Source organism: Sebastes umbrosus, chromosome 4, assembly GCF_015220745.1.
Source record: "Sebastes umbrosus isolate fSebUmb1 chromosome 4, fSebUmb1.pri, whole genome shotgun sequence".
NCBI classification, from domain to species: domain Eukaryota; kingdom Metazoa; phylum Chordata; class Actinopteri; order Perciformes; family Sebastidae; genus Sebastes; species Sebastes umbrosus.
In genome coordinates, this window is record NC_051272.1 from 5,861,991 (window position 1) to 5,889,738 (window position 27,748).

Consider the following 27,748-nt stretch of genomic DNA (forward strand, 5'->3'; position numbering starts at 1 on the left):
GTGTAAAATTGTTTCTAAATATTCATCACAGAAAACGCAGTTTGTGGTCACGTCTTTTAAAAAAAATTCTGCAAGTAGTGTGTAATATTTATGAATTGATCAATATGAATTTATTAATAATATTTATGAATGATTTTAAGGGTCTTATTGATAATATTTTTGTAGATGAATATTTTAAAAAAAAATTACATCCACAATTATTTTAGAAAGGTGATGAATAAAAGGCTTTTCCTAAAACAAATTATTATTAGGTATTTATGAGGAAGCATCCAGACCGTCGGACCATTCTGCATGATTAGCACTTTCACTTTTGCTGATAATTTTATATATTATATGCTGATAATTATAATTATATATTACTTAAGCACATTTTTTAATGCAGGACTTTTACCTACACTAGTATTTTTACAGTTATTGCTACTTTTACTTAAGATCAGATCTCAATGGTTTATATTGCTACAGAGCCAATATAATATAGGAGTATGATCCCAAAAATCTCAAAAGCTGTGATCATATCTCAGCTATTAGGGGGAAAAAAGTGACAATTAGACATCCCTGCACTCTATACCAGAACTTTTATTAACAAACAGTAGAAAACAATTGTAAGCAGTGCATTTTCGATTTAAAAATTCTAATTTTTATTTTCCAAACATATTAAAAAAAACTTGTTACCAAGGAAAACCATTCACAAGACTGCTTAGTTAAGGCACAGGTCAGACCAAGTCATATGGGATATTCAAATGTGCACCAACTGTCTGAAAAGGAGCAGGTCAGCAAGCATTTGATAGTATGTGAACCAGTCTGCAGGAAGTGACGTAAAACCTTCACATTTTACTTTCAACTACAGGGAATCGAGAATATTCTCCGTCCCTGGGAAATCCTTTCAAAACACACTTGAGGAGCTACTGTAAATGTGCAGCGGTGAAGAGGTTTTCCTTTGTCTGTTAAAGGTTTACATTTTAATTAAAAGAGGCACAAAATGCAGCAACTGTGTGTTTTTCACATGGACATCTCAACAGCTGAATAACATCCTTTCAGAATACATTTTCTAACCAGTCAACACCCGCTCATTGAATCTGACCATTTATAGCAGTAATGTCATAAGAAAGGCACCTGTGATGAATGCTACAGTTAATGAGAACTCTGAGAAACTTCAGTGACACATTGGTGCAACAACAACCCACCACAAAGTATCATTTTAAATATAATGTAAACACGCAGAACAGAGGGAACAGTAACGCAGGTAAACAGACATGATAGAAAGCAGAAATTGCCATCTTTAAAATGGTTCAATGATTTTTTAAATAGAACTAGGTTGAAAGCTAGTCTTAAAAGATCCGAGTTTGGCTTGTGTGCGCTCATACAAATATAAAATAAATAATTATACATTTATATATAAAAAAAGATGCCCACCACCATTTTCCACTGCTTATAACAGCAGGGTTAACAAATCACATATTTTTTAGTTGTATTATTTTCACCATCAGTGTCAGTGTCCTTTGTCATGAGCAGCATTTAAATATCATTTCCTCTCCCGCCTTCTTTGGCTATTTCTCTCCAGACAAACTTTAAACACAAAGTCATACACATGCTTTGATGTGCACATTTACTGAAGGCACACATGTGAAATCTCAGGCAACACCGGAGGATCAACCACACAGATACAAACACAATCTCTGCTTTCCTTAAACGCCGCACAGGGTCAGAACAAGACTGGCCGCCCTGCAGATCTGTCAGTCACCTTCCTAATCGTTCTTCAAAGTGTTTCCGTTCTTCTGCTCCCGCAGCTTCCTCCTCCGCAGGTATCCGGTACGCTGCAGACGGTTCATTCTGGCTCCGAAGAAGGTGACGAGGTAGCTTGGCACCAGCTTGGTGGTCAGCCAGCCCTGCGAGGAAAGAAACGGCACAGTAAAGAGGAGGTGCATGAGTTTACAATCAATTTAAGATATAGCTTTCAGGCTTTGATCTTAAAATGAAATGCAAAAATAAAGACAGACGAAGGTAAGTTTTATGTAAATTGTACTAATTTTGAAGCACTTTAAGGAAAACAAAAAGTGCAGAAAGAATTTGATTGGAAGATAAAAATGTTTTTCAGGTCTCCATTGATAGTTTCAACATTTGATAAAAGTTCAATATCAGCTTTGTGTTGGAGGAAATGTGGGATGACTGGAGATCATTCACACATCTTCTGGGACTGTCTAGTACTGCAGGGATTTTGGCAAGATATAAAAAAAGGAGATTGAAAAAATAATGAAACCCCAATGGATCCTTTGTTGTTTTTACTTTGAGAACCACCCCAAAATGTAAAGGGTAAAGACCAAAGATATATACTACGCATACTTCTACTTGTTGCTAGAAAGATGATGGATTGGAGGAAAGCGCTGTCGCCAACACAAACCCAATGGACTCAGAGACTGAAACAAGTCTACACAATGGAATATATGACAGCAAAATTGCAAATGAACATGGACTCCAGTCATACTCGACTATCTAAATGTTAGGATGTAGACAGAAAAAGAAGAAAAAAGCCCTCCGTCAACAACTGTTCAACAGTGTTGTATGTTGTATGATACTGACATTGAAATTTAAATGAAACTTGAATAAAGTTAAAAAGAAAAGTGAAAATCATACAACATCCAATGCACCCAATGCTTCTATTTCCATTATTTTACAGCATCATCAACAGTTTCCACATATTGTTTGATTATGACAAAATACAGTCTGGATGTATACCGATGTGTGTGGTGCAACATTTCATCAAAAAGCCCTCAAGGGGGATTAAAACCAACCACTGAGCCAGATAGTTCAGACATCCCATAACTAAGAGCAGCACTGAAGTTTACTTTATGTATTCCTGGACAGGTATTTAGAGGTTTCCCTCTTCTTACCATGACGGCATGAGGGAAGTATCCATTGGTCTGGATCTGCAGACCCACAGTGGCGAGCTCAGCTGCCACATAGCGCTCCGGGGTGGGTTTGTCCAGGGTGGGCTTCCTGATGCGAGTCATTTTAGTGGCCACGAAGAAGGGCAGCACGCTCTGCAGCAAGACAAAGAGAAAACGTGATGAGTTCAAAAAACAAAAATCAAGTGTTTATTTATTGTTTTCATCTAGAGGATCTGGAGTGTGGGAATTTAGCATGTAAAATTATCCAATATGTGATATGTATGCATTAAAACTGGAAATGTTAATTACAGATTTTAAAAAAATCAAGCCATTAAAACAAAGGGGGGCCATGCTTTTACAATGTCAGCTCAGTGCCTCAGTTTAAAAAGCTTTTAAAAAAAAAACACCTGTACAGACTGGCATTTATATAATATCGTTAAAAATGTTTTAATGTTGTTCTTTTACATTTTGTATTATCTCTCTATGTTTGACCACTTCTAATAATCGCTGTTTTTACTGCATTATCTATGTGTGATCTTAAATTTAGTTGTTAAGCACCTTGTAACTTTGGTTTCGAAAGCCGCTATAGAAAAAGTTGCTGTTATTATTATTATAAAATTTCCTGGCCCAACCACAAATTAAACAAATTTTGAATAAAACAAATACCTTGATCTTACTCAGGTGAGCATTGAGCCTCTATAGTTTCTTGATTTAAATGACAAACTCCCACAGTTGAACAGATTTGCAGCACAGACAAAGTATCATGTGTTAATCTGACTAATGGCGCTGTAAGATGCACTTAAAACACATCACAAATCTTTGCTATGGACCGGTCCATATCAGGTGAAAATACTTTCAGGGTTTGCTGAGGTGAAACTGCTGTGCACACTTCCACCACGAGGTGGCACATGAGTGAACACTACAGAGGGAGCTAAAAACAGAACAAACAAGCCTTATGTGGAACAACATATTTTCAAAAATGCCTCTGCTGTAAAAATGCATCATTCATGAATGTGTATTCATTTCATTGCCCTTCAGGCTGAGAGCAACAAGTTGGATCTTTTGTTACTTTCTTTTGAGCTAAATCAGTGAGGGAATTCAATCAGGGATCATCAGATGGACAAATCTTACATCCTTTTGCTATAAGGTTTCTATAAAACAGTGGGATGGTTCGTGCTAGTGCTCTAGAAGTTAGCAGGAAACAAGGATGTTAAGCAGTTCCCTCTTTCTTCCTGACGTCCGTCTGGCTTAAAAAAGTGAAGTGTCCTCACATATGTAGGGTGGAGGAGAGCAATGACAAACCCCAAACTCACCTGAATGATGATGCCCTGACGCTTGTACTCCTCCTGAAGGCCACGAGAGAAGAAATCCACAAAGGCCTGCACACAGAGAAGGATTAAAGATCGTCAATTTTAACACATCAGTCTGTAAAATGAGGCAATAAAAGGAAGGGTTTGGCTTAATGAAACAAGCAAGATACTGACTGATATGACATGATATTATGATGCTTGTTTATAAGTAGGGCTGCCCCCTCTTAGTCGATCAATCGGTCTTAGTCGACTAAGATTCCTTTAGTCGATTAGTCCTTTTCTAATGCTTTTTTCATGCCGATCGTCTTATTTCCAAGAAACTTGTGAGCACATACAGTATTTGGTAAACCTAAGATTTAAAGTGGTGCTTTTGTGTGATTCTTTGTGGAGAAACTGACGATTAATTCAACTAATCAACTAGTCGACTAACAATGTCTTTGTTTGAGGACATCTCTTTTTATAAGTGACAGACATGTACAGATGTTGTACGTACCTTTGTGGAAGAATAGACTGTGAGCAGAGGGACGGGGTACATGCCGCTGGCGGAGGAGATGTTCAGGATAACACCTTTGGACCTAAGAAAAACACAACAGGGTAGATTGAGGACAAGAACTTTGCTTTGTTGTCTCTGATGCTAAAAGAGTTTTTGAATGGATGAATGAAATTCCAGGACTCAAAAAGGAGGATTCATTGTTCACCTGGAATATTATCAAATCAAGAAAGGCCTGCAGAAAAAACTCAATATCAACGCTGCTGCTGTAACAACACAATCTACATCACAGGGCTTTCCTCAGGATGTGCAGTGCTGATCCCAGAACTGTGCAATAAATGCATTTTCAGTCCCTATTTTTTCTTCAAATCCACAAACTTTTGAAAGGTTTTCCATGCCAGTGGGAACCCTGTGTCTATACACTTACAAATACACACAAAGTGATGCTCCACACACACACACACAGTGAAAAACAGTGTGGTAGTGGCCTGTGTGTTGCCATGGCAGCCTGTTGCTGCAGTGATGTAGTGGAGCGACGCTCCAGCCTCACACGGCACCAAATGTGCCTGAGCTGCTATTGGCCGGGAGGAGTCACATGGGAACAGAGCAGCCTATCGGGTGGGAAGAGCACTTTGTGTGAATTGAAAGCTTGTCAGCATTGCGAACAAAGGAGGAGAGGAAAAGAAGAGATGCAGTGATGGAGAGGGCTTGGTGAGGATTTCTTATCCCCCTTCCCTGATTAAAGAGTCACCTTTTATAAAGTGTAATCCCCAAAACACGGCTCTTGGAACACAATCTTTAATTTTGAGATTCCTTGTGCAGCTTGTGTATCACAATCCACCCCCATTTACGACACTGATATTTGACTGCAGTCATGTCGCAAAACATGGAAGCCTATCATTTAACTCACCTCTTAGCCATTCTGGGCAGCACCAGACGGGTCATCTAAAACAACAAGAACAACACAAGCTCAGTTAACATCAGCCATCACAGATAAAACTCATGAAGGAAACTAAAAGGGGACTGGGAAGGAGTTTTATTTAAAGACTGAAAAGTAAGAAGGAGAAAGAGAGAGAGACAGGCAGAGACCGACAGAGAGAGAGAGAGAGAGTTGCGTGGGTGGTGAGTACAGACAGCGTTGGTGTAGTCCACCGTTGCTTTGGGAACAACTGAGACACTGCAGGTACCATGGTAGAAACAGCAGAAGAGGAGGAGGAGGAGAAAGAAAAGGAGGAGGAGGAGGAGGAGGAGGAGAACAAAAGGGGGAAAAGTGAGGAGGAAAAGTGATACGCATGGATCAAACTTTAAACACGATATAGATATATGTAGTGTAGAGCAAGTGTTGTTCAGGATAAACTTACCTGGCACACTGAGGTCATGTTGACGTTGATCAGGTTTGTGATGAACTGAAACACAGAAAGCACCAGTCAGATAAACACTCACATGTAAGATTATGTGTTCATACAGTAGAGAGGAAGCAGGTGATTACTAAATGCAATAAAGACAAACTATTCCTAAGACCATGGGGCATGAGACAAAGAAAAGATATTTGAATTAATTTGCTTTTTCACAGGCTTATTGGATGAAATAAGAAAAACTCACGTTGTCCAGGTCGGGAATCTCGAGGAAGTACTCAGGGTAGGGGTAGGACACACCAACATTGTTGACTGTTGAAGACAAAAAACTAAATTATTCTACAGTGTTTTCACAAAACTGGTGCTGGAGAAATCCAACTCTTAATTTCTACCACAAGGTGGCAGCAAAAGCAAACAAGATAGAAAAAGGCATTTTACTCCACTCACTAGACAGCCACACCTTACAACCAGTGGAGCACAATTGGTATCATAAAAAGAGGACAAAGAGTTCCCTAAATGTTCAACTAAAAGGTACAATGTGAACTTTCGAGTCTAAACGTCTAAAATGACACCAACAGCTGAAATTTCAGCACAACTTTAAACATATACCATGAGTCGTGATTTCAAAGTAATGTTCTCTGGGAAAGTCTCTCAGACTTTTCAAAAAGAAAATGTTTTATTCTCAAGCACAAAAGAGTCTTTCATCCTTTGTGTCCTGGCAACATGTCTCTTTCACAACAATGTCACGATAATTCAACCACACCTCAAACATCATCCTCTGTCAACAATGTGCACACAGAGGTCAAAGTTGACAAAGAAGTCAATTCAAGTATCTAAATTAAGGGATTTAAAATGGATCTAATTACTCTACAGTTTTGAGAAAACCAGGAAACCACCTCACATTTCCACAATAGCTGTTGTACAATTTGACTCGGCTGATGCATGTAGTGAAATCCAGAAGTGATTTTTGCCAACAGCGAAACAAAGGCCAAACTGTGCAAGCTTTTGTATGCCACAACACCCTTCAACCCCTGGATTATGTCCAATACTGACTCACCTCCTGCTGCTAACAATACAACCGGTTCTTACAGTACGTTAAGATTCACTGAAGACAAAAACATATTTTTCAAATATGCCGACATACAACTGGTGCCTGCAGGTCATCACTGGACAGAGAAGAAAGATGACTGTCCTGAAAAAAAACACATCAGCTCTTACCAAGAACACCAATCTCCAGACCGGTCAGCCCCACCTCGATCTTTTCGTAGATGTCCGTCCTGCCAAAGTCAACTGCAATGGTCCTGGTCTCCACGTTATACTGATCCTCTGGGAGGGGAGAAACAAAGAAGTGTCCATTAACTTTAAGGTTACGATGATACATCGATGCAAGGCAATGAACAAAAAGTGTTTAAACTGTATGAATGAAAGTTAGATTAATAGCAAGAGCAAAGCTCAGAGGAATGCATGTTTAAGATAAGTCATTTCATATCATGCATGTGTCACAAATCAGCCAGCATTACATGGCCCAACAACAGAGCAATCCCCTGTTTCAAAACCCTGGATCCACTCAAATGAATGGAGCATGAAACCAGTCGGTGTCAGACTTGAACTGAAGAGGGCACTGCGTACCAACAAACCAGCCGAGCGAGCTTCTTCCCCCCACCCTCCTCCTCCTCCTCCTCTACCCTCCCTCCACTCCCTCGTCATGTTTGACGCGCCTGCTGCAATTAGAATTTATTGTCCAAAGACTCGTTTATCTGATAGGTGGCGGAGGGAGTTATAAGAGGAAAATTCCTGGGATGTGCCTCGGTAAAGACCAGTAGTGTGTAAGTGTACGTTCAGAGTTGAGACAAGGTGAAAAAGGGGGAACCTGAGAGGGATGAGAGTAAAAAAAAAGGGGTGGTAGAGGTTGGGAGCCTCCCTGAAATCTATATCGAGTTCAGATTATTTTTAGTCACCACAAACACTTTGAGTTCACGTCAAAGAAAACGATAAAAGGAGCTTCGGACACGGCGGCGAAGAAGCAGAAATATTAAGGTTGCCAAATTGGAGGAGTAATTTGGGGTTGCCAGGTAGGTGCGATCAAAAGTCAAACGAGATGTTTGCACAAGAGCGAGAGGAGAAACATTAATGACAATGAAATTATAGGTGGGACAGGGTGGGTTGCCCGGTTACAGGCTAAGGAGGGCGGTTTTGTCAGACTAATCGTGAGGGAGGAGTGCCAGAGTTTGGCATGCCGCATCCCGCTCGTGACTACCCATCAGCCCCCTCTGTGGACTTGAAGCACGACAGGGGAAATTGCGCTGTGGGAGACGTCAGAGACAGATGGAAAGGGAGCGAGTCAGGGAGAGGGCACTATTTGAACAGGGGGCGGGGGGTACTCACCATTCAGTCTCTGTTAAAATCTGGAGACGGGCCAGGAGGGAGGAGGAAAAACTTTTTTCCTTTCAAGTGGTCGCTCGTTTTCCGAACGAGGAAAGCTTGGTCTCGTTTCCAACAATTACCTCAGAGGAACCGGTTGATTCATGGGTTTCTTTAATCAGGCCAGATATTTATCCTGTTTTTCTTCATGCTGACAGTGAAGTAGTAAAACACAGCCTGCTATGTTGGCTGCATGTTTCCAATTCACTCAAAAGAGAATAAAGGAATAACTTAACAGGTGCAAAAGAGCCTGAAAAACAGGATTTAGAGGATAAATCTGCCAAGTGAAACTACTCACAAAATGAGATTCTGTAAAACAAATACATACAAAGGAAGCCAGTAGATCCACACCTTTGTTTGTTGTTGAGTGAAATACCTAAAATAAACTTGTATTTTTGTCCTACAAACAGATGCAGTGATTATTTTCTCTGCTTTTCTCTATATTCTGACTCCTTCTGTCGAGGGTATCGAGGCCCTCTTATCGGGGCCTGGGAAACCCTGTAGTGGACGGGGTGGGAGGTTGCACGTCACCGCCTGCCCATACACACATCCTCATCAGCCCACTCACTGTGCTCTCAACCCCGAACAGGTTTCCATGATGTTGTGGAGACCCACACACACATTTATACACACTTACCAAGTGACCTGGCCACGTCCTCCAGCTTGTCCTGAGAGCGACTGATCAACATCACAGCAAATCCTCGACGAGCCAGCTGGAAAAGGAAACACCGGTTAGTAACGAATGCTCAAGTTTGACCATCATTTTAAGATATTGAGGACAATGTCACATACAGTGCTGGCAACTATAGATGGCAGCAAAAGGAGACAGAAAATTTGAGATCTTTTTTGGTCTCATGTTCATATACTGTACCAACTCTCTAAAGTGTAGGAAGTAGGAAGGGCTGCCTCCTCTTAGTCGACTAATCAGCGGTTTTGGTCCAAGTCGACTAAGATTTCTTTAGTCAATTAGTAATTTTTCGTAATGAATTACTTATTTCCGGGAAACTTATGAGCACATCTCTGGTAAACACAAGATTTAAAGTGGTGCTTTCGTGTGATTCTTTATGGAGAAACTCAGTTTTACAGATCTGTCAATCTGTTCTCAGCTTTCGATAAATATGCTTCAACTCTGGATCAGATGATTTGGGAAAGCAATGCCAACAGATCATTCAAAATGCATCCGGTGGCCGTAGACTGATCATTTCTCTCTATCTGCACGTGTAAACTCGCTTGTTGTGCTCATTTTGTTGGAAGCGTGCCTCTCGAAGAGAGACTATGTCGGAGGGCTTGAGGGCTGAAAATACTTTTGAGAACTTAAGATTTAATTTTCCTCAACTTGTGTCCCTTTGTTCGGGCATCTGATCAGGATGCCACCTGGATGCCTCCCTGTGGAGGTTTCCCAGGCACGGCCAACTATTAAGAGGCCCGCGGGGTAGACCCAGAACACGCTGGAGAGATTATATATCTCGTCTGGCCTGGGAACACCTCGGGGTCCCCCAGGAAGAGCTGGTAAATGTTGCTGGGGAGAGGGATCCCTGCTTAGCCTGCTGCCACTGTGACCCGGCCCCAGATAAGCGGAAGAAAATGGATGGATGAAACTTGTGTCCCATTTTGACCATCTACTTTAGACGCACAACGACTCAACCAACCGAAGTTTCTTCAGCCAGGTTGATCTTTGGGTATGTGGGCATCATGCTGGTGTGCACAGTGAGCAAATCAGCTTGTGCAAATGATTTGAAATGATGCACTTTAGGGCACAGAGGAAGATTTATTAATGTGAAAGCAGAATTCTGCATAAATTAACATGCCATAAAACCCTGCATGACATAATACACTGTGTAAAATGGTGGCCTAGTGTTGCGTGACAAGCGGCTAGCCCCACTGTAGTACCAACAGTATGAGTCAAAGGCCCTACATGACTACATTATACAGCCAGCACACCCACACTAGTACGGGCCGAACACGTGGCAGGGTAGCCCCTATTCAACGTGCGCTTGTTACCTCCGTATGAGCTCTTGTTGACGAGCCCGTATTGAAGTGTGTGTGCATATGTGTGTGAGGACTCTCTTCCACGTTAATAGGCCTGTAAGAGCTCTCCCCTACCGCGGCCTATGAGTGAACATGGTGTGTATGTGTGTGTGTATGCATGAGTCACAGCTTTGCCGTGAAAGAAATGAAATAAATAAGGGTCCAGGAGCCTCACCTCCTCCGCATAGGATTTCCCGATTCCATCCGTGGCTCCCGTCACAACTGGAGAGAGACAGAAGAGAAGAAAAAAAGGTTAGTTTAGGATCTCTTCACAACACTCTCACACTACGTAGCAGGGCAGGGGTCGAGTCAACTATTGTTCAACTAATGAGGGAGAGGGTGTTCCTAAAAAAGTCACCAAAAGTTAAAGAATGGTTCATATTCCTTGAGAATGAATGCACATTACATCATCAGCAGCACCGATGTCTCAACAGCAAGTCACACCCGACTGACGCATTACTCTGGCACGGCTACTATCAATCCTCACCGTTTCGTTCATCTTTGACTCTTGCGACAGTTAAAAACACACAAATAGATCCTCTTTGTTCAAAGAGCTTTACAACACACCTTCACATCAGGTTCGACCACTTCCAGTCATCATCTCAACAGCTCAGAGGCCGAACATTGAGTTACTTAAAGGCTTTAACGTTGAGCAAATCCATTGGCGGCCACACCCCGAAACACTATTCGCCTGCCGTTCAGGAAAGCCTCTCTCTAAGCATTCTCAAAGTGCACACAAAACGGGTTTGGCAGTTCGATTTTGGAGCAGGTATGCATAGAATACAATGCAATATAGGAGTCAAATCGCAAAGATTAAGCTACAAAGACAACAGAGAGGATGGAGATTGTATAGAGGTTGGAGATAAGATGGTATAGATTAAAGCAGAACAAAGAGTATACGATTCACAAAGCCCTCAACACCCACTGATACCTCACTGGGAGCAGCTCCATGCGACGCAACACAATATGATATTCTAGATCATGTTTATCAGGCTGGCAAGGTTAAATCAAGTGAATCTGCAGTTTGGTGGAGGAAGGAGGAAGGTAGGAAAAGCAGAGGAGGACCAGAAATCAGAGGAAAGATTTCATAGAAGCTCAACAAAAAGATGGTAAAGTGGCCGAAACGGTGGGGAGACGAAGACCGAGAGAGGGAGCTGATGTTCTTCTTGTGTTCAGAGTTCTCCTCACCTTGTCAAGCAAGCAGGGCTATTTTTAAACATTCACTGCCCATCAACCCCAGCTCTTTCTTGACTGACGGAGGATAGGAGGGGGGAGAAAGGATGGCTGGAAGGAGGGAAGGAGGGAGAAAGAAGACGCAAGAGAAACAAAAAAAAAAAAAAAGGGTGGTGGTGCTGAGGAGGGATTGGGGGTACTCACAAATACACTCACACATAGTTGTGCATCATGAATATATTATTAGCGAGGCTTGATGAAAGATTAATAGAGGTAGAGGACATTCTCTGGCAAAGAGCTGGAGAGCAGGAAAAGGAGACAAGATGAGAGAGGGGATGCAGAGAGGAGGGAGCGATGACGAACATGGAGCAGCAGAAAGGAGGAGGGTGAAGTGGGGTAGAGAGGGTGGGGGGAGACGAGGGGGAGTGAGGAGGGATCCTAGGGGCGGCTAAAAATAGAACTGGAGCGAAGCAAGAGAACGAATGAGTGAAGGAGAAAGAGACAGAATAGAGATGGCGGTGGAGGAGAGGAGGAGGAGGAGGAGGATGAGGGGGGGGAGAAGAACAAGTGAGTGAATGAGAGGAGTGAGAGCGAGAGAGAGTAGCACAAAGTCAAAAGTGAAAAGAGAGCAGAATCCCTGGTTATTTTTAAACCTCCCCCGTGTTAAGAATGAAACGCTCCGTGGCAGAAAAGCCTCAATGGGCGCGGGCTGTACCAAATCAGGCTCTCGTTGCAGATGCAGGTGGGGGCGAACAGAGGCAGGGAGAGGCTCCATTCGCTGCAAAGTAAAATGGCTGAGGGGGGGGAGAGAGAAAGACAACAACCACCTCGACATGAAATCTGCTTTTTCCTAATAGAATCTAGTGAAGTGAATGAGGCGTATTTGTTTTATGAGCTACGGAGGTTCATACTTTACACAAATCCATAAGCCACACGCCAAAATAACACTGGAAATATGAGGTTTATATCAGCCATAATGTGGAATATTTTCAAATATTTGTCAACTTGCCAGGGCCTTTAAAAATCTGCCTCTTTTCTTGTGACAATCATGCAAGTTTATCTGTTTTGATCCGTTTATCTGTTTTGGTCCTCGACCAAAGAAAGTCGAATAACACTCATACAGTTTTGTAGACTAATCGATTAGCTGATTTAATTGACAAAGCACCACTTTAAAGCTTGTGTTTACCAGAGATGTGCTTATAGGTTTCTTGGAAATAAGTCATTCAACATGAAACAAAGCATAAAAAATGACTGATCGACTAAAAAGATCTCAGTCGACTAAGACCGAAACGACCGATTAGTCGACGAAGAGGGGGAAGCTCTAGTTTAGACCACAAAAAAAAAAATCAACCCGACTGGAGCGACTAGATGGTAACAGCAACAGCCTTTTCTGAGACATACTGTACCAACAAGTGACTGATATGGAATACTTTCTCTAACTAGGCCTACGATACCTTCGAGGAGGAAGAGATGACAGGTCATGTCAAAAAATCTATAAAATACAACAGGAGGTGCCTCAGTGCACCGACCACATTCCTGTCACATGGGACAGCAAATATACCCAAAAGAAAGGCAGCTGGGACGTCGTTCGCTTGCATGACTGAGTTCCAATCGCTTTTTACGAGTGATGAGTGTGTGAAAATGCACGTAAAGCATCGGCATTTGAACTTTAACTTGATAGAGGGGAGCGTGCAAGAATGTGTTATGCACCAAAACATGTGTACAGCATGAGCGTTTAAACGTGACAGTAAAGAACGTATGGTACTTGGCTGTGTGTCAGACATGGTGTTCAGGCTATGCATGCCATGCATTTTAAAGAACACGAAAACAAGTGTCAGTCTCAACTCCACTCTTCTCTCTTTGTCAGTCTCATCCCCCCCCCAAAAACGGATGAAATCTACCATAAACGGTGACTAACCCTTGATTGTCTCATAACTAAACAAGTAAAAACCTTCCTATTAGTAAAGTCTGCTGTATTTCATGTGGAAAACCTCCACTCTGCAGGGTTATGTCATTTGAATTTGTGGAGATGCTGCCATCAGCCAATCGGGTCGGTGAATGAGCCTTTAAACACATTAAACTGAAAATCTTTTAGCAAAACATCATTAAAGAACATTCTTATCCTTGAAGGGCCAAAGAAATCAAAGACTTTTTTTAAGATAAGGTGACTTTTTGAAACCTTTCCAGCTCTGCCCTTTCAAACTACTCAGTACAGATGTCTACTTGTTTTTAAAAGACAGTTTAACAAAAAAAATCTGAACTAAACTACTTAAGCAGCATATTGAAATTGAAAAACAAAAGGTGTAAAAGGAGTGTAAAACCAAAGCGCTTGCAAATAATCCCTCCATTCACTTTAGAGTAGAGCTGCAACGATTAATCAATTAGTTGTCAACTATTAAATTAATTGCCAACTATTTTGATAATCAATCAGTTTGAGTCATTTTTAAAAAAGAAAGATAAAATTCTCTGATTCAAGCTTGTTAAATGTGAACATTTTGTAGTTTCTTTACTCCTCTGTAATAGTGAACTGAATATATTTGAGTTGTGGGCAAAACAAGACAGTTGAGGACGTCGTCTTGGGCTCTAGGAAACAATGATCGACATTTTCTAGACCAAACAACTAATCGATTAATTGAGAAAATAATTGGCAGTTTAATTGATAATGAAAATCATCTTTAGTTGCAGCCCTACTTTAGAGAAAAGCAAACAGCTGGATAAAAGAAAAAGACATAAACACAGAGAACAGACATTATTTTCAACGCCACTTATATCTTTAAAAGACTTTGAATTGTGATTTTCCACTGTGCACTCGTCTACCAACACCCCCTCCCCTTCCCTGGGCCTAATGCCCCCTCCCAACACCCCCCAAATCTTCATGCCGTACTTATGAATGACTACACTCCTCCCACTCATTATATAATAGTACCATTTTCTCAATAAACGTTGTCTGGGGAGTGAGTGAGAGTGAAGTGTGTGTGTGTGTGTGTTATGGGGGGCTGGTACAGTGGGATGAGGACGCAGAGTTCCTCTTCAGTCTTAAGACATTTCCTTTTTGTTTTGAGTTGCCATCAGCCATCGTTAGTGCGACGAATACAAGAATAAAGTAAATATTCTGGAAAGAAACCTAAAGGCTGAATCATTTATAGATTTATAGGGGGAAAAAAAGACAATAAATTATTATCAGCCACGCCTGAAATACAAGAATTTGATCATGAATCTACATAAATAGCCGAGAGGAAATATAAGTCACCTATTCACCTCTTCCGCTGATGTACAAGCAGAACACAATGACCAAAATAATACCATTGTTCAGTCACAAACAGCCCAGTGCTCCCAGCAGGAATTAATTCCCCTCACGTGAGCAACGCATTACATCTGTGACACACACACACACACACAGATGTAATGTAACAAAAAGGAATCTACGCAAGCGAACATGTGACTGACAGCAGCGCCACTGACGCTCAGAGAAGACGCACGCACACACTGACAACAAAGGCTGAATGTGTGTTGATGGGGCAACCACGTAGGAGAGTGATGGAAAGGGGAAAAAAAGAAATGGAGATTTGGGAGAGGCCAGGGAAGTGTGTGAATCCATGAATGTATTCATGTGTGTGTTGGCGGAGAGGATGTGTGCACCGCTGCCTCTCATTCATTCCCAGCTCTGAACCCAGTTTCCCCCATCCCCATCGCATCTGAGGGAACTGGTCCACCGTGCTGGCTCTGAAGCGCCCTGACGGGGGCGCATTTGCGCCGCAGCTCTGCCGTGCTTAGTGCTGCACATCACGTCCAGAGGTATTGACATCCCCCAGCCTTTTCTGTCTCCCTCCCTCCCTCCCTCCTCAGCAGTGGAGCAGCCCCTGCCGCTGCCTGCTCACTATTCCGAGGGTCTAAAAAAAGCAGCAGGAGGAGTAAAAATAGCAGCGCGCCTGCACTGCCTCGTCTGGGAGCTACCTGCCTGCCTGCCTGCCTGCCTGCCGCAGCACCTGAATACCAACAAGATCCCCCTCCACCATCACCATCACCATCACCACGACGACCAGGCTGCTGCTGCTGCATCCTCAGCCCTCCACCTAACGCCCAGATGCCAGCATGTATGAGCACTGCAGGCTGGGAAAAAAAACACACACACACATGAGATCTGATCTGATGAGCACAAAGATACATGTGAAGAATCTTTTGATTCAGATTAACTGCATGAGAGAAGGCACGTGTGTGAGGATGAGCAGCTCATATTAAAAAAAAAAGACAATAGAATTTATGAATATGGAGATTTCTATTATTCCCTCTCAAGATGAAGGTGTGCAGATTAGTAAAAATAAGCTGATCTTTAGTTGTAGAGAAAGCTGGCATGGTCTCGACTATCAGTTACCCACAGGGTGAGGCTTTTTTTGGAAGATTCAACTTCCTATGCAAAGAGAGAGCGAGACAGAGCTAAAAATGAGTGCAAAACTCCCCCCTCAACCCTCCTCCCCCCACCAACACCACCACCAAATCCCCAATTAAGATTCTCAGTGAGGAGAGACTGCGGTCCTTGTATGCCCCGCTCTCGTTACGTGCTGTTATGTAATCTGTCGCACCCCAAACTCGCCTATCAACGAGCAGCCCCTCCTACCTCAGAGGGAGAAAAAAAAAGATGGAGGGAGGGATGCAGCAGAAGATCCAAAGACAGCACACCCCCCCTCCCTCACTCCTCTCCATCCACCATCCTCACCCAAACACACACACACTCCATTCTCCATCCGCCCACCTTCCACATTCAAACGCACACACATGCTGCTTTAAATAGCAGGGGAGAAAAGTCACATGGGTGATATAAAAGTCGACAAAAATAAAGCTTGATCGGGCCGGGGGAGAGAGGGAGGAGAGGAATGAGGGGAGGGAGGGTGAGAGACAGAAAGAGAGGAACGTGTACTTCAGAGCCGCCCAAGATAGAAGCAGCATCTATATTTGGGTACAGAGCAAAAAATAGTCACGTTCCCACTCCCTCCTCCAGTCACATGCCTCGTTTTAAAAAATCAATAGTTTCCTTCGCCATGATTACTTGGGATTGAGACAAGGTGATTTCTGAGCAGGAAGCAAACTTTGGCGTTTGACCGCGTGCCATTAAGGACAGACTGAACTGTGTGGAGGTTTTTCAGTTCAGAGACAAAGCCTATACAGCAGGTGGTTTCACTTCATTAGTCTGTCCTCTCTGGCTGGAGGAGTGTTAATCAGTGAAATCACCTGCTGGAGTCTTTCTATGCAGGATTTCTTACCTACCACCACTCGATGGTGCATGACTGAGATGGTTTATCCCTGCATTTGTTATATAGAACTCAAAGTAGTGGATAAAACTGATTCATGTATTTAAAAGGAGTATGTGTGTCTAGTTTATCAGGTGGATGACGCCGGGAAACATCTAGTGCTGTCCTCGACCAAAGAGATCCCTAATCGACTAACACGCGATTTTCTCGACCAAGCGCTTTAAAATCTACATTTATGTAGTTTATCCACAAAGAATCACAGAAAAGCTCCACTTTAAATCTTGTGTTTACCCAACAAATTCTCATGGAAGTTTGTGAAATAGTCCCGAAATGTAATCTATTCAATTCATGTACATAGACACAAATTTCCTCCTTTTTTTTCTTGTGATGCTCAGCACGACTTTCAACAACGTATTTTTCGTGCTTTTTCCTACGAATGTCCAGCAACACGTGATGCACGTGTCAATTTCCACTCGTCTTTTCAAAATAAAACTACTTAGTTAGGTTTAGGAAGAGATTTCGGTTTGGGATTAAATAACACCGGAAGTGCCCTAACTTAAGTAAGTGAAAGTCCTGTGTTTTTTTTACCCACACATCCACCCTGAACTCCTCTCTACGCGATGTTCGCTGCTCTCTATACTTCCCGATTCACAATTACGTGGATTACATACGAAATGATTGTGCTGACCATCACGAAAAAAGAAAAGAAAAGTGAAGTTCGTGAATTAGTGAATTTTGTGACTATTTCACAAACTGCTCTGCGACTTGGCTGTTTTTTACCAGAGATGTGCTCACAAGTTTCTTGGAAGGCAGCACTAGACACATCGTCTTAGCAACAAATATACATGGTACCCCATGACTGTTATGCTGCGGATTCCTACAGATGCTAGTTTATGCCAGAGCTGCAACGATTAATTGATTAGTCAACTATTAAATTAATCGCCAACTATTTTGATAATCAGTTAATCAGTTTGAGTACTTTTTAAAGAAGGAAAAGTCAAAATTCTCTGACTGACTGGTTTCTTTCCTCCTCTATGACAGTAAACTGAATATCTTTGAGTTGTGGACAAAACAAGACATTTGGCAACGTCATCTTGAGTTTTGGGAAACACTGATCAACATTTTATAGACCAAACAACGAATCAATTAATCGAGAAAATAATCAACAGATTAATTGACAATGAAAATAACCATTAGTTGCAGTCCTAGTTTATCCATGAACGGTTTCTGCTCATCAGCTTACAGCCAAATCACATAAACTACAACAGCATAACTTCAAAATCAAAACCCAAATGCCTTTTTTGGGTCCTAAAACTACATAAATCCCATCTTGCACACTGAATGTACATCCAATAAACGTGTCTCAGGTGATTGATGTGGGTTTTACAGCGGTTACGTAATGACTTTCATGAGAACATGACTTCGTACATTCCTCTCAGGACTGACGCAAAACACCTCCAAGTACATTTCAACAGATACTCCCAACTGAACCAACTGCCTGTCTGTCATGTTATTGGACCGCGACCAATATAGGAAGGTGCCACTTATGCTGGTGGTTCAGTATTGTGTGTTTTGATAAGACTGAGCAGCTACTCCATTAGTAGTGTGTGTAAAATGTGGTTAGGCTGGAAACTTGGATTGAGTTCATATTTAAGAAATTAAGTAACAGTAGCCAACATAGCATATGTGGAATTCAACATGAAATATTTTGCTGTAAAGGGGCCATTTCTGGGGTTGCTCCATGTAAGGAACTAACGCCAACACCGGTTTACTTCATCACTTAATATCACCTTTATTTGAAGAGGCATTTTAGTTCCCTGAGGGCTTCAAATTATAATTTTAGAGCTGAAACGATTAGTCAATTACCAAACGTTCCTTTGTTCTAACCTTTCAAATTGTGAGTATTTGCTGCTTTTCTTCATCCTATATGATAGTAAATTTGATTATATTTGGGTTTTAGACTGGTGTTTTTTTCCACACAAGCCATTTGAACATTGTATGTTTGTTTTTTTCAGGGACTATTTTCTGACATTTCGTAGTCCGAACAATTAAGCGAAATAAATCAAATCAATGATGAAAATAATAGTTAGTTGCAGCCCTAGACCATTTAACGGATTATTTGTTTAAAAGGAAGTTACTAGATCTGGAAGTTATATCGTAAACTGTTCATGTAGTCTCAGCGGTGGTCAGAAAACCCAGTATAATAACTAGAGGCTGTCCGCAACCAAAGAAATTCTTAGTCGTCTAACACTCATACAATTTAATCGACGTCGTCTGTAAAGAATCACACAAAAGCACGACTTTAAATCTTGTGTTTACCAGCGATGTGCTCATAAGATTCTTGGAAATAAGTCATTCAGCATGAAAAAAAACAACCAAAATGGCCAATTTGTCAACTAATCGATTACGAGGGGAGCAGCTCTGGTAATAACTTTAGAAAATATGACAAAGTGAAGAAACATCTTCGTGTTTGTGAAGCTTCAGTATTACTATAATGTTTTTTTTTTCGACATAACTAAATTGCAAACAGACTTCTATTTGCACATTGACAAATAATATCAGTATGGTGGATAGGAAGTATTTGAATTCATTCATTCAAAAATTCACAATATGAGAAGAGGTTAGTTGGCAAACAAACAGAGATGAATGGAGAATGTGAGAGAAGTGAAACTGGAGAAGAGCACAACATGCTCAGAGGAAGACGATACTGTAAGAAACAGATACACACTGGATGGATGGATGGATGGGAGATGGGTGAGATGGAGGGAGGCAGGAGAGCTTGAAATGAGGGAGATGCAGAGGATTTTTTTTCTCCCTCTTTTTATTTTTTTACCCAGCATCCCCAGCTCCGGCACGTGTCACAGAGCGTGTTCATCACATGAACAGCAGTGTTCTCTCTCTCTCTCTCTCTCTCCGCCCACACACACACACACACTCTCTCTCTCTCTCTCTCATACAAAGCACTAGGGGGAAGCACATTCAGAAGGATGAAGAAGTGGAGACCCTGCCTCAGTTGAAAACACACAGGGATAAATTTCATTCACATACTGTATGTGCATTTCCTTACCATGAATGAAGTCTAATGCCTATTCATAAAAAAAAACACTGAAATGTATTCTCTCATAATAATTAAGCACCGCCCTGTGATTCGCCCGTTGACAAACTTGCACGCGCCAAATGTTTATTCCTGCAGTCGAATCAAACTCAACTAAATCCTTGCGTAAGTGTTGACCCCAGTCTTTGTCACTCTTGTGCTGAGCTGATGAATGGCTGCATCCTTCTTATATAATAGGACCATTTTCTCAATAAACTCTGATGTCAAAAGGGAGGAGGGGGCCACTTCTAAGGCGCATGTCACATCAATAACCCCCTCCTCCCCTCCCTTGCAAAAAGCTCTCTTTGGTCTAATTTACTTCCCTATAATGGAGTTTTACACACACGCAACAGAACAGACACTGGCTCCCTTATATAATATGAGAAGCTGGGGGCTAAGAGTGGAGTGAGCAGAGCAGAAAACTGGCCACTACAACACATTAAAGCTGCTCCGCTGGAAATAAAAGCATAAATATTAAACACTGCATCATAAAAAAATATGCCATGAAATACAAAACGTTAACTCCAAGACTAGATATCTTTAAAATTACAGGAATTTCCCTTTCTTCGGATGCACCCATTTCAAAATCTGCTAAGAAACTAAACAGATAAAAAAATGTGCCGTGTTCTAGAGAACTCCGGTTCCTTCGCTCAACGTTTTTAGTAAAAGAAAAACTGATCTGCAAACATGGATTGGGTTGGCAGGAGGTGGGGAGGGTGAATATGTGTGGATGCACAGTGCAGCAGAGAGGCTGGGGGAAGCCGCCTTCTCCCATGATGCAGTGCTTCTGTTCTGCCACTAGGAGTCTCCTCCACTAAGGGGAACACCGGCAGAGGAACTCCAGAGAGAAATCCCTGCTTCTCCTCTACACTGCATGTGAGAGCTGCAGAGCTTCAGCACAGAAAAAGATGTGCAGTGAAAACATGGAAAACTCTACACAAATAGGATAAAAAACATTAAACTCAAGCGTACCCGATCTTGCAAAAAGGAGAGGGTTCAACTCTAACCTAATTACAGGTGAACTTGACCTCCACGACCCGCACACACTCAAACCTGTCTGACGGGGAAATACCAGTTGTCGCCAGTGTTGCAATAACAGCCATGTGGATCACAAAAAGCACATGTTTAAAAGGATTAGCAAAGTAATCAGGCGTGGAATATTTTTCTAGGAAGCCTGTCAGCCTAAGAACTCTTTCTATAAATAAAATATGATTATATTTATTGGGGAGGGATGGTAGTTTAATGGTTGCTTGACTAGCCAAAATCCTCTTCTTACATCATCACATAAAGTCAATAAGTTCAAGTCTAGATACAAAGCCAGTGACTAATTACTCAGTCCAACTACAATGGTTATTAAAAGTACATAATTAAAATGACCGACTGTTTATGTACAGCAAAATACTTCCTTTCAGATGATCTAACAAATGAAGAAGCAGGTGTTATGAACTTTCATGCTTCAAATTTTGTCTTACACAAAAGAAACTTTCTATGAGAGAATATGCACTGCTATGGGAAGATATGAGAGTTTAAAGTTGGTGCAAAAACCCTACAAAACATGAGGTATTATGCGACTGCACAGCAAGAAAGAATGGATTCAGGGGAGACGTGGAAGAAAAATCATACAAATGCATGCAGTTTCTGTGGAGCAGCTCCAACCAGACTTCACATACACCCTTGTTGCTTACTAGGCATTAAAATAGAAAAGAACAATACAGAGCCAATTCAATGGTTAGAGGTTGTTTAACTTGTTGCAACAGGTGCCTCAGTCTTCCAGTGAAAGGTGGAGTCGCGCCCCTTGACATACGTGTGTGTTTGTGTGCTGAAAAGAAAAATCACACCACAGTCTGAGCTTGCCAGACCTGCACATCTGGTACAACCAGCCGAGGAGGACACCTCATCCCTAGCAAACATGTACCCTCCTCCACCTGTTCACTTCCTGCCATGCATGGCTCCAACCGTTGGCTTGTCAGACTGGTGCCATGGAACTGGTTTCAGGGAGTGGCATGCAAGTTCACATTAAGCAAAAAGGTATGCAAGAAAAAAAATCACTGGTTGGTTGAAGTCTAAGAACCCTCAGATAAGAATCCTTCCTAAAACTGAGCATTTCCTGCACTCTTAATACTGAGTCCTACACAATCCCAGGGATTACTTTGACCCATTATACTGGATGCAATAGAAATCCTCTAAGAAATGTTCTTCACTGCACCAAAAAATGGCCTGAGGGATCATTTCTGGTGACTAAGAGAGCAGGAAGTTAGAGCTTTATCTGACAAGATACTGGGGGTGCTGGAGGTGGAGCAAAGAAAAGAGGGTGGGTGGGGGTGCACACACAGTTTCTATATGACCAATGGATGACGAAGCGATGAACAAGCGCATGACTCATCGGTGTGCACCGGTATTCCTCCGCATATTCCAGCAGAATCACAAAAAGAAATGTACATTAGTCATTCCTAAAGGCACCCTACCTTTGCGTCATGCGTTTCATCGCCTCTTATGGCGCACAGGGCATCAATTAAACACTCCATTCATAAAAAATAACGACGATTTTGGAGGCAAAGTACGTCACGGTGCAGATAAACATCTGGGTTATTAGAAGAAAAAAACAAAAAAACAACAACAAGCATTGAAATGCTCCGGGTCGCCTGGTTTAAGGGTGTTTAGAGGGAGATTATCAACCTATCTATCCTGATGAGAAAAGGGAAATTGCGCAGCAGTCGGCTCCAGACGCAGCAGTCTTCTCCAAACAGGAGACCGGAGAGAAGTGGGTCAAGCCATGGCAGGGCGATTCCTATGAGACTAGTCTCTATACAAAACCAAAATACACTCACATTTGACTGCTAAAACTCGCTCATACGTGTCCAAGCACGTTGAAAAAGTGCATTATAGAGTCAAATCCAATTAAAGAAGACGTTTTTAATCTTGTCTGACAACATGTAGGGCAAACGGGATGGGAAACCGACGACACAAGCAGAGGCATGACCAAACACCGCCTGAGTAGATATATTCACATACACAAAGTGAGGGAAAAGATTATTAACACAAGTGTCAAAATGTTGCACTAACTACCTCCATATTTTTGTGGAGTCAGAAGAAAATGATCTAGATGTAGGTCACGTTTTAATTGGGCATATATGGGTTTGTCCTACATCATGCGGATTGGGGCTAATGTGGTTCAGTAGTGCTGCTGGCTGAGAGCTCACCCACATGAAACAGCTCTCTGAAAAGTGCGCATAGCCTGCGCAATTTGGCTCCTGGCTCACCAATGTGGGGCATCCCCCCACCACCACCACCACCACCACTACAAAATGTGGGTGAAAACGCTGAGTGGAGCCTCTGGCAGCAGAGAGAGAGGGGAAAAAACCAATTGAGCTAATAAGGAGCATTATGTTGCCAGTCAATCAGCTGCTTCTTACCTGCGCTTGTTACGCAACACCAACCTCCCCCTTTGAATTAAGCCACAAAACAAAAAAACGCACCAGAATGCAGCTCTTCTTTGTGCCAAAGTGAAGTTTTGAGCTCAATAACCTCATTTGCACGTCGAGTCCACCACCTCACCTGCCTATATACTCCTGAGCTGCCCTCTTCGTGACCGTAAGAACACATTCTATTGTGAAGACAGAGTTCTAGAACCTTTCACAGACGTTCCAGAACCTTTCACAGACGTTCCAGAACTCGCGGGTCCTCGTAAAAGGTGGATGTGAAAATTGATGTTGTGACCCAACAAACTCACCTGCCCATTTGCCCAGCTTCGGAGAGAGCAGCTGCCCGTTGCCCAACACCCAGATCCTGAAGCCGGAGAGCAGCCTGTAGAGCAGCCAGAGCGCCAGGCAGGCCACGGTGAACGCACCGACCCAGAAGAGAGGCGTCTCGGCCCTGCGGAGCATCTCCTCCACGTTCATCCAGCAATTCATGGCAGCAGCAGCGGCTCTCTCTCTCGGTGACTCTGCGTGTGTGTGTGTGAGAGAGTGTGTGTGTCTGTGTGTGTGTGTGGAGACCTCAATTTTTAGGCTCTAATTTCCAAGCCACAACGTGAGAGAGAGTCCCTTTATAAGGAGGTTGTAGCATCACACACACACTCCCCCAACTCCCCCAACACTTGTCTAGCCTGATTTTAAAGCGCACCGCCCACCTCCTACTGCGCACCGCCCTCCTCTGCTCCTCACTGGCTGAGCTGGATGTCTCTCCTCTCATGCACTCCACCGGTTGGTGCATTTTGCATGTCCATCACCCTGCAGAAGCTTCACCCATTCATTCTTTTTTTCTCTATGAAGCAGGGTGGGTCAAAAGGGAGACCGGGATGAGGAGCGATTGGGCAAACATTACAGCAGCTCCCATCCGGAGTGCGCCATTGGCTCTCAAGCAGAGCAGGTTTGTCGGTTTCAGTCAAGGATTATGAAACCCCTCCAAACCCACGCTTTCGGAAAAAAAAAAACTGCCCACACCACTTTATGAATGAAAGGATGCGCTCATTGGTGAGAGATGTGCGCGTCCTCCCGCCTCTCGGAGTGAGCTTGGAGACAGTGGATTGGATAAAGTCTGTGCCAGTCTGTGAGGTCAGCCTGCTCCCACCTAGACATGAGTCACTCGGCTATTTTAGGTATTCTGTCTGCATCATACTGCTGATTTAAAGCACCAAATATCTGGAAGCAGGTGCAGTGAGGGCTGAGAGAGAGCCAGGGGTAAAATGCATTTCATTGCATTTCACTGTACACTGTACTTTTAAATGCATATGAAAAATAAACTTGAAACTTGAAACTTGAGGCATCTTTGCGCACAGATCCAGCTGCGTTACGCACGAGAAAAGTCTTCCACAATCTCACTCTGCTGCAACATGAGGGAGTGCAGCTTCCTCAAAAAAACAGGAAAAACTACAACACCCAGTCCAACTTTGTCAGACTCTCGCGAGATTTACCCCCTCATCATAGTAAGTTCCCCATTCCCAAACATTGAGGATGAGATGTGATGTGTGTTACATAAACACTGAGACAGGCATGTGAATCTCCATCGCTTTTATTTCACTGTTTCACATTTTCCACGCACATGAATAAGCCAGTCATGCTTACAGATGCTGGATGTTGCAGCACAACCGGCTGTCACGATTTTCTCCTTAGCAGCAGCATCACTCCAAAGGCTGTTTTGCAATTTTTTTCTTTTTTTGGTAGTCTCAAACTCCTCTCACCCCCTCTGCCGCCATGCTCCCTGTCTCTCTCTTTCTCTGTCTCTCTCACACACACCCAAACTAAACATGAAATTCTGACACACCGAGGCTCTGTTGCACAAAGCAAAGCCTGTCATGTACTCAGCAGAAGGACAAGAGTATAAAAATGTGTCCACATGCTGACAGTCGTCGTGCTGCTGCTCGCATTCTTTGACACAAGTGGAGGGATCGAAGTCAACGTGACACCGAGAAGGAAGGAGCAGCAAGTTGTGTAACAATTTCAAGGGTGAAATTAAAATGTATTTCTGACCAGCTGCTTCTCATATAGTCATATAGTTAAAAATATATGTACAAAATTGTCACTTGTCACAAAATAATCTTCACAAAAAAATACTTTTACAGCACCAATTTTTGTATTGCACAGTCATGAATCTACAATTTGATAAATATCAACTTGCAGGCTCTAATATGGACCAGCTGCCTCTCAGTCATATAGTTACAAATATATGTTACAAAATATCACAAAATAATCTTCACAAATACTTTTACAGCACCTATTTTTATTATTGCAGAGTCAATATTGTATATGAATCTACAATTTAATAAATATAAACTTGCAGGTTTTAAAATGTACCTAGTTTTTGCGCACAAATATTTGCCAAAATATTCATTTATATAAACAGCACATACACAGCATTTAAGTGTAGTGTAATACAGCCATCAACATTATTTTTTTTTAAGAGAGTATAGTCTCAAAGTGTGTTAAGACTGATAGCATTAAATACCATCAAATTTCACACACAGACATATGAGCACACACACACTTCTATGGGACGTTTTGAGAGTCAACCTTCACGTCTCGGTCGTGTCCTCGAAGCCAAAAGAGCTGAAAACAAGAGAGAAAATTTGGATTTAGTGGTGCACCATTTCCTGTGAAAATCTCCACACGTGTGTGTGTGTGTGTGTAATAATCTGCACGACTTTATTAAAGCACACAGAAAGTGCACAAACATATTAGAATATCAGCTTGTCCACCGCCTCGTAAACACACGTAATGTTGCATTTATTTCTTTTTATATTAAATACACACAAGAGAGGCATAAATAATGTTCCAGTTTGTGCCACAACGATACCACAAACTACAGCTTTTTTTTGCATGCACGAAAAGTATATTTACCCCTCCTAGTATCGATAGTCCTGAGCACACACACACACTCACACACACACACACACCACCTCCCCTAAATCCTGCAACACAAAGCTTTTCTCACAATGAAGTTTCTGCCCCCTCCTCCCAACACACACACTCTTCTCACCTTATCAGAGTCAACACTAACCCCCCATGTTCCCACACACGCACACACACACACACACCCGAAATCTGACACTGCAACATGACAAAACAGATACTGCACCCATCACGTTACTGTCCATACATTAATCCAAATCTTATCTTATATTTCTTTAATTTTATTGATCAGAACAGAAAACATTTTTTAAGGTGAGTAAAAATTGCCATAATTTAAAAAGAGTCACATATACCAAGGCATCGTTTCGGACTAATGTTCCTCTGCTGATCATTTCTCAAACTGACAAAATAATACACTGAATTTGTTTTTATAATTTACGTTAATACATGCTGAAGTTTTGCTGGCAATATTGTAGTTTATACACAAACTTTGTCAGAGTTTACAGGACAGTTAATTACATGTAACGTTGTAATTGTGTGTGTGTGTGTCGCTGTCCACGTCTGTGGTGCTGAAACGCGTATTTCAGCACCACCGACGTGGACAGCGACACACACACACTTATAAAACTTCTCAAATGTAAATGATCGACTTCTGCTCTGCAGAGCCAGGTGTTTACACATCTGCACAAGCATCAAACACACACCTGAGAGAGAGACCAGCGACACACCACACTCCTGTCCTGTCCTGTCCTGTCCTCCACACACAGCTGTCCCCCCTCTACAGTGATCCCATTTAGCTCATGATATGCACCTCTGACAAAGCATGCTTGTATCACCTTAAAAAATAACTTTTCAATAGAAGCAACACACAGACACATTCCTCTTTTACACTTCCAAAAGCTGCAACATTAACGGGAATAAAACAGTGCTCCAGCTGAGTTACAGTAAAATAATGCCACAGTCATAACTTTCCTTTCTTAACTGTAAATAACGACCAGCTCCTTTCACAAATATCTGGCCAGTGAGTCACATTCAGAGGCCTTACAAGTGTCTGACAAGCGACACATGCTTCAGTGCATCCTCTCAACAATATTACTACAGACTTTTACAATTATGGTTTTATTTTATTCTATACATACCCATAGTATATATATATATACACACATATATATATATATATATATAGTCCTGTTTCATCTGACGACAGCAACATTACAGCAACTGCATCTGAAGACATAGAGAACCGAAATGAGCTTCATTTTAATTTTAGCGTAAAGACAGAGCAAAACAGACAACAACATTTGAACCTTTTATTTTATATTTTCACGTTTGTACTTTATCAAAAATGTCAGTGGTCTAAGTCGATATTGACGGCCACGATTCCAGCTAAATATTTGTG

At 42.1% G+C, this 27,748-nt stretch overlaps 1 protein-coding gene across 1 annotated transcript; it reads right to left on the reverse strand.

The window, feature by feature from the left end:
• Positions 1-556: 556 nt before the first annotated feature.
• Positions 557-24,093, reverse strand: hsd17b12a (hydroxysteroid (17-beta) dehydrogenase 12a). The gene is made up of 11 exons (XM_037766254.1): positions 23,733-24,093; positions 10,665-10,711; positions 9,099-9,174; positions 7,259-7,366; positions 6,288-6,352; positions 6,047-6,091; positions 5,596-5,630; positions 4,689-4,770; positions 4,199-4,264; positions 2,889-3,038; positions 557-1,886 (listed from the first exon to the last, which is right to left on the reverse strand). The coding sequence occupies exons 1-11, from the start codon at positions 23,911-23,913 to the stop codon at positions 1,746-1,748; spliced, it is 996 nt and encodes a 331-aa protein (XP_037622182.1). The 5' UTR covers positions 23,914-24,093; the 3' UTR covers positions 557-1,745.
• Positions 24,094-27,748: the final 3,655 nt, after the last annotated feature.

What these genes read in the sequence shown, in the direction of transcription:
- hsd17b12a (XM_037766254.1), bottom strand. Translation starts at nt 23,913, where the DNA reads ATGAATTGCTGGATGAACGTGGAGGAGATGCTCCGCAGGGCCGAGACG. An exon ending in GGAAATCCTATGCGGAGGAG is followed by an intron (nt 9,175 to 10,664) that starts GTGAGGCTCCTG and finishes TTCCTTTTCCAG; the next exon opens with CTGGCTCGTCGAGGATTTGC. An exon ending in AGATTCCCGACCTGGACAAC is followed by an intron (nt 6,092 to 6,287) that starts GTGAGTTTTTCT and finishes TCTGTGTTTCAG; the next exon opens with TTCATCACAAACCTGATCAA.